General features: G+C 48.4%; 1 protein-coding gene across 3 annotated transcripts in view; it reads left to right on the forward strand.

Moving 5' to 3' along the window:
- Nucleotides 1–12,222, forward strand: part of dnah5l (dynein, axonemal, heavy chain 5 like) — a 35,937-nt gene that overhangs the window by 13,486 nt on the left and 10,229 nt on the right. For all 3 annotated transcript variants that reach the window (XM_037079116.1, XM_037079117.1, XM_037079118.1), the window contains 35 exons: nucleotides 1–64; nucleotides 700–899; nucleotides 1,074–1,227; nucleotides 1,308–1,418; nucleotides 1,502–1,657; nucleotides 1,803–1,931; nucleotides 2,228–2,443; nucleotides 2,521–2,667; nucleotides 2,754–2,926; nucleotides 3,013–3,083; nucleotides 3,161–3,268; nucleotides 3,722–3,909; nucleotides 4,399–4,593; nucleotides 4,707–4,841; nucleotides 5,097–5,154; nucleotides 5,370–5,501; nucleotides 5,874–6,091; nucleotides 6,219–6,353; nucleotides 6,477–6,653; nucleotides 6,793–6,882; nucleotides 7,019–7,153; nucleotides 7,334–7,435; nucleotides 8,067–8,234; nucleotides 8,327–8,533; nucleotides 8,676–8,768; nucleotides 9,149–9,385; nucleotides 9,466–9,531; nucleotides 9,782–9,922; nucleotides 10,016–10,147; nucleotides 10,242–10,352; nucleotides 10,553–10,707; nucleotides 10,874–10,995; nucleotides 11,279–11,508; nucleotides 11,807–11,965; nucleotides 12,046–12,202. The exon at nucleotides 1–64 is cut by the window's left edge and continues 65 nt beyond it. In XM_037079116.1, coding sequence (XP_036935011.1) covers nucleotides 1–64; nucleotides 700–899; nucleotides 1,074–1,227; nucleotides 1,308–1,418; nucleotides 1,502–1,657; nucleotides 1,803–1,931; nucleotides 2,228–2,443; nucleotides 2,521–2,667; nucleotides 2,754–2,926; nucleotides 3,013–3,083; nucleotides 3,161–3,268; nucleotides 3,722–3,909; nucleotides 4,399–4,593; nucleotides 4,707–4,841; nucleotides 5,097–5,154; nucleotides 5,370–5,501; nucleotides 5,874–6,091; nucleotides 6,219–6,353; nucleotides 6,477–6,653; nucleotides 6,793–6,882; nucleotides 7,019–7,153; nucleotides 7,334–7,435; nucleotides 8,067–8,234; nucleotides 8,327–8,533; nucleotides 8,676–8,768; nucleotides 9,149–9,385; nucleotides 9,466–9,531; nucleotides 9,782–9,922; nucleotides 10,016–10,147; nucleotides 10,242–10,352; nucleotides 10,553–10,707; nucleotides 10,874–10,995; nucleotides 11,279–11,508; nucleotides 11,807–11,965; nucleotides 12,046–12,202 — 5,072 coding nt within the window. The remainder of the gene's footprint in view (nucleotides 65–699; nucleotides 900–1,073; nucleotides 1,228–1,307; nucleotides 1,419–1,501; nucleotides 1,658–1,802; nucleotides 1,932–2,227; nucleotides 2,444–2,520; nucleotides 2,668–2,753; nucleotides 2,927–3,012; nucleotides 3,084–3,160; nucleotides 3,269–3,721; nucleotides 3,910–4,398; nucleotides 4,594–4,706; nucleotides 4,842–5,096; nucleotides 5,155–5,369; nucleotides 5,502–5,873; nucleotides 6,092–6,218; nucleotides 6,354–6,476; nucleotides 6,654–6,792; nucleotides 6,883–7,018; nucleotides 7,154–7,333; nucleotides 7,436–8,066; nucleotides 8,235–8,326; nucleotides 8,534–8,675; nucleotides 8,769–9,148; nucleotides 9,386–9,465; nucleotides 9,532–9,781; nucleotides 9,923–10,015; nucleotides 10,148–10,241; nucleotides 10,353–10,552; nucleotides 10,708–10,873; nucleotides 10,996–11,278; nucleotides 11,509–11,806; nucleotides 11,966–12,045; nucleotides 12,203–12,222) is intronic.

Raw genomic sequence — 12,222 nt, forward strand, 5'->3', positions numbered from 1 at the left:
AGAGAGTTTCTCCCTCAGAAACATCATGAAGGCTCCGCTGCTCCGGTCCAAAGAGGACATCGAGGTACATAAAAGCAGGGACATGAAGACAGACTGTCTGCTTCATTCTGTTCATTTCATCTCATATTCAAATGTTCATATAAAGATAAAGATAAGTTTCACCATAAATTATATTTTGATAAAGATATCTGTGCTGTGACTTTCCTCATTCTCACTACGATGACGACAACAGCTGAAATGATGAAGCGATGACGTTTTATACCTTCACTGTGACGTCACACTGTCCTGCAAAAAGTCTTTATAAACTGTTATTCAATGACGTAACTCTGGACTGACACACGACTGCTGGGTGGTAAATCTGGTCTCATCCTGAAAAAAAGTTCAAACATTTGGAATAAATCAGAAATAATCTGTAAAGGTTACAGACACAGCTCAGCCAGAAAAGTTAGGAAATGACCATAAAACATAAAGAATAATCCAGAACATGTGACAAGTGTAGTAAAATAGCTGCAAGAAGTCAGAAAATAGATGATCTGGAAGGAGTCGTTAGAGCCTCAGAAACTGTGATCAGCAAACGTTTGTTACATTTATTCCAAAAGTTGGTAAACAAACCTGATAAATTCAGATTAATCTTGAATTTTCAGGGACTAGACATTATAAAACGCGTCCTCTCTTGTGACTGTTTCCTGTGCGTCTCAGGACGTTTGTATCAGCGCGGTGAAGGAGCGCGACATCGAGGCCAAACTGAAGGACGTGGTGGCCGAGTGGAGCGGCCAGACGCTCAGCTTCGCCTCCTTCAGGACGAGAGGGGAACTGCTGCTGAAAGGAGCCGACACGGCCGAGAAGATCTCCATGATGGAGGACAGTCTGATGGTGCTGACGTCACTGCTGAGCAACAGGTGGGGAGAAAAATACAAATGGTGACAGAGAAATGAAAGAAGGAAGACAGAGTGGGAGACCCAGAGTGAGTTCAGTTAACAAAACAGCATCAGGTGGACAGACGAGGCCCCAGGAAAGGAAGGAACAGTTAAGATAAATGAATAAAGACAGAAAGAGTTTCCTTCCTCCTGCAGGTACAACGCTCCTTTCAAGCCGTCCATCCAGCTGTGGGTCCAGAAACTCTCCAACACGTCCGAGATCATCGAGAAGTGGCTGTCGGTTCAGAACCTGTGGATCTACCTGGAGGCGGTGTTTGTGGGTGGAGACATCGCCAAGCAGCTGCCTCAGGTCACATGATCATCACGCCGCATGTTTGATATCACGTCTTCTCTCAGACACAACTCATCGTTTGTCTTTCACTCGTCCAGGAGGCCAAACGCTTCCAGAGCATCGACAAGTCGTGGCAGAGGATCATGCAGCGAGCGCACGAGCTTCCCAACGTGGTGCAGTGCTGCGTGGGAGACGAGACGCTGAGCCAGGTGCTGCCCACGTGCCTCTGAGCAACACAGAGCTCACAGTTCTCTGTTGTGGCTGTTTAACATTCCTCCTCCTCCTCCTCCAGCTGCTCCCTCACCTCCTGGAGCAGCTGGAGCTCTGTCAGAAGTCTCTGTCAGGTTACCTGGAGAAGAAGCGCCTGGTGTTTCCTCGATTCTTCTTCGTGTCCGATCCCGCCCTGCTGGAGATCCTGGGCCAAGCTTCGGACTCGCACACGATACAGGTAACACACAGGTGACACACAGGTGATGACAACACACTCGTACTGTTTTACAGTCATGATTAATCGATTAGTCGTCAACAGCTAATTAGTTTTAAGGATTTTTCTGTGATTCATGAATCCGTGTTTGTGTCTTTGTGTTTCTCAGGCTCATCTTCTCAGCCTGTTTGACAACGTGAACCGAGTCGTCTTCAGTGAGAAAGTCTACGATCAGATGGTCAGTTTTCAGTCTCAAGAGGGAGAAACTGTGGATCTGAGCCAACCGGTCCTGGCACAGGTACCACCAGTTCTATCTGCTCTCACGTCTCAGTTGGCGACAAAATTAATGAATAAACTCACATGTTGTTCTGTGTTGCTGGTTGTTGTCACTGATGAAAGTAAGTAAAGTGTTTTATATTTATTGTTTCTCAGATTTTGCGTCGAGCAACATTTAGAGGCTGCTACACTTTTTATTTAGGAATTGAAGGCAGATAAATGCTTATAAATCTGCTCTGTCACAAGGCTTTTCTTTTAATTTCCATGTGAACATAAGTCACAGATGTGGACGATGTCTCTAAAGCTCGTCTCTTCCAGGGGAACGTGGAGACGTGGTTAGGACAGCTGCTGGCGGGCGTGAGACAGACCCTGCATGCTATCATCCGTCAGGCCCACCTGGCCATCAGCGACTCCGGCCTGAAGCTGCTGGAGTTCCAGTCTGTGTTTCCAGCTCAGGTGGGCCTGCTGGGGATCCAGATGATCTGGACCAGAGACGCAGAAGACGCGCTCGTCCTCAGCAAGTCTGACAAGAAGGTGCTTTTATTTTATGAAATAATAGCAGCGTGGAAACAGATCTTTCATTCACTTACACCTCTCTGATTGGCTGACAGATCATGCAGACAACCAATCAGAAGTTCCTCGATCTCCTGAACGAGCTGATCGACATGACGACCAGGGAGCTGAGCAGGAACGAGAGGACCAAGTACGAGACGCTCATCACCATCCACGTCCACCAGAGAGACATCTTTGACGAGCTGGTGGGTGGACGGAGGGACAGACGAACAACCAGGTCTGAAATCGACCAGCGTGTTTTATCATCCATCACGTTTCATCATCTCACCAGGTGCGTCTGAACGTGAGATCTGCGTCGGACTTCGAGTGGCAGAAGCAGTCGAGGTTTTACTTCCTGGAGGAAACGGACAGATGTGTCATCCAGATCACAGATGTGGAGTTCAGCTACTGCAACGAGTACCTGGGCTGCACAGACCGCCTGGTCATCACCCCGCTGACAGACAGGTACACACACCTGCTGGGTAATATGATCAACATGATGCCTTCAGCTCAGTCAGAACCAAACATGTTGACCCTGAACATCTGTCCAGGTGTTACATCACTCTGTCCCAGGCTCTGGGGATGAGTATGGGCGGAGCTCCGGCCGGTCCGGCAGGGACAGGTAACACAGCTCACCTCTCTGAACTCTTCTTATAGTGAGTTTGTTTTGCGTTGCTGTAATCCAGTGTGTGTCTCCAGGTAAGACAGAGACGACTAAAGACATGGGTCGCTGTCTGGGGAAATATGTGGTGGTCTTCAACTGTTCGGACCAGATGGACTACAGAGGACTGGGACGCATCTACAAAGGTGTGATGAGATTACTGCTGATGTTCTTCTGTATTTGTGGTACAAAGATAAAGAGATTGTTGTTGAAGGTTGTGACCCGTGATGGTCTTAGTATCGTAATGTTTTGGTCCAGTGAACTTCATCAGTGCACATCAGTCAACTTGTCTTTGAAGATTTGTGTACAAACCAAAGTACAACATTTGAATCCTCGAGCAGGTCTGGTGCTCCAAAGTGCTCCAAGACGAGCGTAAAGGACAAAATCCGACCAACTCATTACATAAAATTTTGTGAAACGCACTCAAATCATTTCATTCAGTAAATTTCTCTGATGATGGACAAAGTCCATCTTTGTCATGAATAAGACTTCTCTTGACTCCTGCAGTCTTACCTTGTGGTCTCAACGCCGGTGCAGGGAATCTTGGGAAATCGCAGTCTTGCACGTTGTTGGTCAGTTTATTGTGGTGTGGTCTGCAGGTCTGGCTCAGTCCGGAGCCTGGGGCTGCTTCGATGAGTTCAACCGTATCGAGCTGCCGGTTCTGTCCGTCGCCGCCCAGCAGATCTACATCGTCCTGCAGTGTAAGAAGAACAAGAAGAAGCAGTTCATCTTCACAGACGGAGACGTGGTCGACATGGACCCCGAGTTCGGCATCTTCCTCACCATGGTAACTGAGTTCTGACCCAATGAAGCACCCTGCAGAACTAAACAGGACGTGTGTCTGCAGCCAAAACATCCCAGAACCGACCAAAGTATTCCAGAAGTACAGAGCTGTAGATGATCGATCACAGAACCCGTCTCACAGAGCTGATCTACCTCGGCTCAGGTCAGAGAGTGGAAGTGATCTCACAGAAAAACAGTCTGAGTGTTCTGGTGCAGAACTGTTTCAGAACTGATCTATCTTACAGCCAGTTTGAAAGTTCTAGATCTGAACCAAATCAGAACCAGAGATGGAGAACTGATCTACCTTTAGTTTCTGTGGTGAGTGAGCAGAGAACCAGTCTGAGACTTAGAGACCGCATGACTGAAGTTAAAGAAGGGATCTGCTAGAACCAGATATTTCCAGAACTGAACTATCACAGACCCAGAAATGGACAACTGACCCAACTACAAAGTTCTGGACTCGACCCGTCTTAACTTCTCCTTCCTTCTGTAGAACCCTGGTTACGCCGGCCGCCAGGAGCTGCCCGAGAACCTGAAGATTCAGTTCCGCACGGTAGCCATGATGGTTCCGGACCGAGCCATCATCATGAGGGTCAAGCTGGCCAGTGCAGGTTTCCGAGACAACCAGGTCCTCAGCAGGAAGTTCTACACCCTCTACAAACTGTGTGAGGAGCAGCTCTCCAAACAGGTCCGACGGTACCGCTGACCTCCCCTCGTCTCCACAAACATACAGAACCTCAGTCGTCACTGTACCGTCACTTCATGAAGTCCGTCTCTGTTCGTCTGCATCATGTCCGTCAGGTCCATTATGATTTTGGTCTGAGGAACATTTTGTCAGTTCTGAGGACGCTGGGAGCCGTGAAGAGATCCAACCCGTCAGAACCAGAGAAGACGGTGGTGATGAGAGTCCTGAGAGACATGAACCTCTCAAAACTGGTGGGTTTGTTCTGTTCTCATCTTCAGTCTGATGGTGTCGAAGCCACAGGGAGCTCTCATGACACAACCATCGTTACTGATTAATACTAAATACTTATTCTAATAATTAAATGTATGATAATTAAATGTTAGTTAGGACTGAAAAGGACAACAGACTGAAAGTCAGTCAGAAAGTTTTCTATCTTCATGGACTGAATTTATATTTTACCCTGCGATGTTTGAGCTCAGTGACACGTCTTCTCTCTGTACCTGCAGGTGGACGAGGACGAGCCGCTGTTCATGAGTCTGATCAACGATCTGTTTCCTGGTATTGGTACGTTTCTCTCACACACACTGAAACACACACCGTCATCATCTCATGTCGTCCATCAACAAACGAGTGTGAGACACCTGAGAGACTTCAGAGTTCAAATCTGAATCTGTCATCTTGTGGTTTTATATTCCTGCAGACACAGAGTGTGTTTTAGTTTCAGATGTTTAATTTTCATTTCTATTTTTAAAGTGTAGTTTTATTCTGATCCTCTGTAGTTCTGGATAAAGCCGGGTATCCGGACCTGGAGGCGTCCATCTTCAGTCAGGCCCAGCAGGCCGGTCTGATCCCTCACCCACCCTGGATCCTCAAACTGGTTCAGCTCTACGAGACGCAGAGAGTCCGACACGGTACAGACGACCCAGACAGGACATGAAACAGAACAAACAGCAGCCTGATGACGCATCTGTTGAATTGTACTGTTGGTCCTGAAGGTGGCGCTGTAGGCAGATCAGTAACCTTCACTAACCCTCTGGACAGCAGGGAGATGTGCTAATTATTTGAATTCCCATTTTTTAAATTTATCCTGGCAATCATACAATGAAGGACATATAAAATAAATCTGTTCTGTTTTATCTCCCTACATGAAAATATAAAAGTTGTGTCAGGTTCTGGTGCAGACAAGCTGACAGAGAAGTGGAATCTGTTCTGAAGTTTTTAACTTTAAATACAGACTTCATGTTCGGAGTAGACACGAGTGCACGTGTGATGTTCTGATGCAGGTATGATGACGTTGGGTCCCAGTGGTGCCGGGAAGACGACCTGCATCCACACGCTGATGAAGGCCATGTCGGAGTGCGGCTCTCCGCACCGCGAGATGAGGATGAACCCCAAAGCCATCACGGCCTCGCAGATGTTCGGCACGCTGGACGTCACCACCAACGACTGGACGGACGGCGTCTTCTCGACCCTGTGGAGGAAAACTCTGAAGGCCAAGAGGGTAGACGGACGTCTCAGCACGGAAGAAAGAGTGAACGGATGGAGTTCAAACCAAAGCAGCGAGTTAAATTTTGTGTCTTTGTGTGTGTGTGTGTGTGTGTGTGTGTGTGTGTGTGTGTGTGTGTCAGGGGGAATACATCTGGATCGTTCTGGATGGCCCAGTGGATGCGATCTGGATCGAGAACCTGAACTCAGTTCTGGACGACAACAAAACTCTGACGCTGGCAAACGGAGACCGAATCCCGATGGCTCCCTGCTGCAAGGTGACATCACAGCTCCCACCTGTCAGGCTGATATCACCTGAGTCAGAGTCAGAGGCTGGAGGACATTTAAAAACTAAACCCACTCAGAATCTGAAGAGAAGCTGCGTCCTCTCTGTCCTGCAGATTGTCTTTGAGCCCCACAACATCGACAACGCCTCCCCGGCCACGGTGTCCAGGAACGGGATGGTGTTCATGAGCTCGTCGGTGCTCGGCTGGAGCCCGATCCTGCAGGCCTGGTTACAGAAGCTCCCCGAGCAGCAGGCCGACGCCCTGAAGCTCTGCTTCAACAGCTGCTACCAGGTGATTCACACTGTTGTTCTGTCCATCCAGGCAGCTGTTACTTTAAAGACAAGATGTTTTTATAATGTTGATGTGAGGATGGTGCAGTAAATCATCACGGAGCTGTTTTACAGATCTTCTCATGTGTTTCTCTGTTCAGGACTTGCTGGACTTCGTCTCGACTGCTGTGTCTCCTAAGATGCAGGTGTTGGAGTGTATGTACATCAGACAGACCATCGACCTGCTGCAGGTGCAGTACAGCTGCTGGTTCAGTGTTGCTGACATGTCGTCACTGAAATGTGGTTTTGACCTCCGGAAGAAAAAATGTTGGTGTCTTTGTGTGTGTGTGTGTGTGTGTGTGTGTGTGTGTGTGTGTGTGTGTGCAGGGTTTGCTCCCAGCAGCTGAGGAGAAACAGGGTTGCCATGGCGATGTGGGTCGTCTGTTTGTGTTCGCGGTGATGTGGTCCCTCGGAGCGGTGCTGGAGCTGGAGGACAGGGCCAAGATGGAGGCCTTTATAAAGGTGTGTGTGTTCAGTGTGACATCACTGGAGGCAGTTCATCAGATTACACACAGCGTATGCTTTATACTTCTTTGTTCACATATGAAGTAGTACTGCTGAGTTACCCTTTATTATATCTGTGCACCTGTCAGGTGTGTCGTGTCCTCTAACAGGTTCTGTTTGTCTTGTTTGTGTCTGAAGCGCCACAGCTCGTCTCTGGACCTGCCGCACACCGATGACGAGCAGACCATCTTTGAGTTCACAGTGAACGAGCAGGGACAGTGGGAGCACTGGTCCAACAAGGTCTGTGGACACTGAGCTGTCTCTGTACTGTGAGGATGTGTTTAACAACATGTCTCCTCCACACTGAGCTCCTGGAGGAGGTCCGAGCTCCTTCAGGTTTCTCCTCAAGTAGCCTCAAAGTTGAAGCTTTTCTTGCTCTGCAGTGCTTCATATCAGACAGAAACTTCTGGGTGTAATTCAGCCAGACGTATTTGGTATTTTCAGGAAGTTCATGTAAGAAGTGGCTACCAGTTGAATTTAAACCAAATGAGGGGTCAACAATTGACAAGCTGTTGGCTTGTTAGCTGAGTTAGCCACGCAGCTAGCAGGCAAGACTGGGATCTTGTAGTACTGGAAGTGTTGGTGTTTCCACAGCTACCACAGCAGCTTTGGCCCGGGCTGGGGCTAGCTGGTTAGCATGCTAACATCAGTAGATATCTGTGCAACACAGTAAACAGACTTCATGATATCATCTGTTATTTTTTGACTTCCTGTTGAGAATATTTGTTAATGTTTTGAAGGTTTTCACACAAAATTCTTTAGCAGAAATTTAGATAAGATTCTGATGTGTATGTGTGAGTGTGTTGATGCTTCTTCCAAACACAAAGTCCACACGATCTGTAGCCTCTGTAGTTGTTATATCACGCTGCAGGTCCCAGAGTACATCTACCCCAAAGACCACATCCCAGACTACTCGTCCATCCTGGTCCCTAACGTGGACAACGTGAGGACGGACTTCCTGATGCAGACCATCATGAAGCAGAAGAAGGCTGTGCTGCTGATCGGAGAGCAGGGAACCGCCAAGACTGTCATGGTTAAAGTGAGTTTGACAGATTAAAAGAAGAAAATATTCTCTCCATCATCAGCTCGCTAATGCTAATGCTACGCGTTCCTCTCCGGCTCCCTCTGCAGGGCTACACCAGTAAGCTCGACCCGGAGCTCCACCTCAGTAAGACGGTGAACTTCTCGTCGGCCACGCTGCCGAGCATGTTCCAGAGGACCATCGAGAGCTACATCGATAAACGAATGGGCGCCACCTACGGGCCGCCGGCCGGCCGCAGGATGAGCGTCTTCATCGACGACATCAACATGCCTGTTATCAACGAATGGGGAGACCAGGTGGGCTGCAGGCTCTCTCTGATTGGTCCTTTAATTTCTCGTTCAAAAAAAATCTTTTAACATGAAACGAAGAAGTGAATCTGCGTCTCGTTCTCTTGTGTTTTATTTTTGATTTTTTTGAAGATGTCATCTTCTCCCTCAGATAACCAATGAGATTGTGCGTCAGCTGATGGAGCAGGGAGGTTTCTACAGTCTGGATCGTCCAGGAGAGTTCATCACTGTGGTGGACGTCCAGGTAACAACACACCATCTGTGATGTCATCAGGGATCATAAACCATCAGATTCATTCTCGGCCCCTTTGAACAGAAGTTTAGAACAGTCTTCACTCAAAGATCGAGTCAATAGCTTCATCGACAGCTTTCACTGCCTCCCATGGTCTTCATCACAGTCTGGAGTCATCACATCACCTCAACTGTGGAACTGGTGTTAGTGTCTCTCTTCAAAGATCCTCTGGTCCGGACTCTAGACTGGTTCCTGACTCTAGACTGGTTAAAGTCACAGCTCTGTCTGATGTGTATCAGCTGGATGAAGTCTTGCACATTTGAACATCTTCCATTCAGTCTGAATCTCTGACTGTTGTCCAAATGAATAAATGTTGTAATAACCTTTAACAGCTGGTGGCAGCCATGATCCACCCGGGCGGCGGGCGGAACGACATCCCTCAGCGTCTGAAGAGACAGTTCTCCATCTTTAACTGCACTCTGCCCTCCAACTCCTCCATCGATAAGATCTTCGGCACCGTGTCTCAGGGGTACTTCTGTCCTGAGAGAGGCTTCCCCGCCGCCGTGTGCGACCTCGCCGCCGCCCTCGTACCCACCACCAGGCGGGCGTGGCAGGCCGTGAAGGCCAAGGTGAAATACCTTTTATCACCTCGGCTGGTTTATTGCAGTAATAACTTTGGTTCTTAGTCTGATGAACTCTGTTTCCTCAGATGTTACCATCTCCTGCAAAGTTTCACTACATCTTCAACCTGAGGGACCTGAGCAGGATCTGGCAGGTAGAAAACATCAGCTGTGTGGTGACGACGATCGGCTGACATGTTGGTTTATTTTCTTTATCAGAGCTACTTCATTTGTCTGGGAGGAGGGTTCACCTGTGGAGGAAAAACTTAACTCAAATAAAGTGATAACATTGTCAAAGATCCTTTATTGATTAGTTTGTGAAGAGGGTTCACTCCGGACAGATTTGAGAAACTGAACTCTGTAACAGATTTTTATTGTTGAATCACTGTAGTTTGATTGTATCAGGGCATCCTGACGGTGAAGTCAGAGGTTTGTCAGAGCTCTGAGCTCCTCTCAGCTCTCTTCCATCACGAGTGTTGTCGTGTGATCGCCGACCGGTTCATCGACAGCAGCGACAGACAAACTTTCAACGGCATCATGGAGCGGGTGCGTGCCTTCATACTGACCTCATTTCATCATTTAGATATTCTTTTGTAACATGTACTTGTGTTCTGATCTTTCATCCCTCGGTGTCCTCAGATCACAGTGGAGGATCATGGGAAAGCTCTCACTGAGCATGCTCAGTGGGACAGCTGCTTCGTGGACTTCCTGCGTGACGCTCCGGAGGCGACGGGAGACGAACCTGAAGACAGCGAGCTGGAAGCTCCGAAGGTTTGTTTGTTTGTTTGTTGTCTTCCTCACAGTCGTACAGCAACATTCAGGCTATAATGTCAGTATTACTTTTAATTATTGATGTGATTGACAGGTGTATGAGCCAATCCCGTCGCTGGACGTCCTGGCGGAGCGCCTGTCTGTCTTCCAGCAGCAGTACAACGAGGCGGCGAGGGGCGGAGCCATGGACCTGGTCTTCTTCAAGGTAATGACTGATCACCATCGTCAGGCGGCCATGTTGAAATCCATCTTTGTTAATTTTTTTTCTCTCTGCAACATTTAAAACTAGATTACATTAGTTAAGGAGTCAGCAGTTATCAGTCAAAGACTTTAAACAAACCAGCTCCGTCTGCCATCTCTATGTTCTTATTGGTGAACGACCCTCTCTGTTTGGTCCAATGGCAGGATGCGATGACCCACCTGATGCGGATCTCTCGGATTCTGCGGACGCCGCAGGGGAACGCCCTGCTGGTTGGCGTCGGCGGGTCGGGGAAGCAGAGTCTGACCAGGTTGGCTTCGTTCATCGCTGGATACCAAACCTTCCAGATCACTCTGACCAGGTCTGGAACACAAAACACAGCAATTCATTCACTTATTGTTGTTTTGTTCTTGTCTTTGTGTTAATTGATCAACTCAATCAACAACATTTAGTTTGATTGACCCTTTTATGGTGTGTGTGTGTGTGTGTGTGTGTGTGTGTGTGTGTGTGTGTGTGTGTGTGTGCAGGTCGTACAGCTGCAGTAACCTGCTGGAGGATCTGAAGGCTCTGTACCGTATCGCTGGTCAGCAGGGAAAAGGAGTCACGTTCCTCTTCACCGACAACGACATCAAGGACGAAGCCTTCCTGGGTACATGAATTTATATCTGTAGGAAGATTATTTCACCAACACTGAACAGAAACACTGTTTTAATAAGTGGTCTCAGAGGCCGAGCGGAGGTGAAGCTAAAGGAGAGATATGTTGATTCAGTCACTGAAACACAGTGTTTGTCCTCTGAGCAACAGCAGTGTGATCAGTAAATCTGCCCATTAGACTTGTATATAGTTTGTCTTGATGATGGAGGAAGAGTTGAAGTCAGGAGGTCATCAGGGTCATCCTCTGGAGACCATGAACGTGCTTCTCTCCCCTGCAGAATACATGAACAACGTCCTGGCGAGCGGAGAGGTTTCCAACCTGTTTGCTCGTGACGAGCTGGACGACATCACTCAGGATCTGATTCCTGTCATGAAGCAGCAGCACCCCCGCCGACCTCCGACCTCTGAAAACCTCTACGACTTCTTCCTGTCCCGAGTGCGGAGCAACCTCCACGTTGTCCTCTGCTTCTCACCTGTCGGGGAAAAGTTTCGTACTCGTGCACTAAAGGTGAGTCTGTATCACATGTGACAGGAGCTTTACTCCTGCAGAGATGCAGTCGAGACACGATTCTCCAAATCTCTGCTACTGTTAGACTGTCATGTCCTGACAACTGGTGTTAACATTTTTATGAGGTGCACTTGAATGCAACACAGATTCTGTGATGTATAAAGTGATGTAGATTTCAGACCTGCACCTGAACGCACCATGACCTCCCTCTGATCCTTTTAATTTAAAACTGAAATCCTAACACTCGTGAGTAACGGTTCCTGTGGTCCAGCTGAACTCTGACCTTTGACCTGAACAGTTCCCAGGTCTGATATCGGGCTGCACTGTGGACTGGTTCCAGCGCTGGCCTCGGGACGCCCTGGTGGCCGTATCGCATCACTTCCTGTCTCAGTACCAGGACCTCCGCTGCTCAGAGGACGTGAAGCAGAGCGTGGTGGTTACCATGGGAACCTTCCAGGTACTGCTCACGGTGTAATCAGGTGTGTGTCATCAGAAGATTCAGCAGGCTGATCACATGACCTCCGTCTGTCCCTGCAGGACCTGGTGGCGGAGAAATGTGCCGAGTACTTTGAACGTTTCCGCCGTCAAACATTTGTGACGCCCAAATCCTACCTGTCCTTCATCGACAGCTACAAGATCATCTACACTGAGAAGATCACGCACGTGGGCACGCTGGCTGAGCGCATGAAGACAGGTGAGTTCACCAGGTGAGGA

The sequence above is a fragment of the Acanthopagrus latus genome, chromosome 19 (genome assembly GCF_904848185.1).
Source record: "Acanthopagrus latus isolate v.2019 chromosome 19, fAcaLat1.1, whole genome shotgun sequence".
NCBI lineage: Eukaryota > Metazoa > Chordata > Actinopteri > Spariformes > Sparidae > Acanthopagrus > Acanthopagrus latus.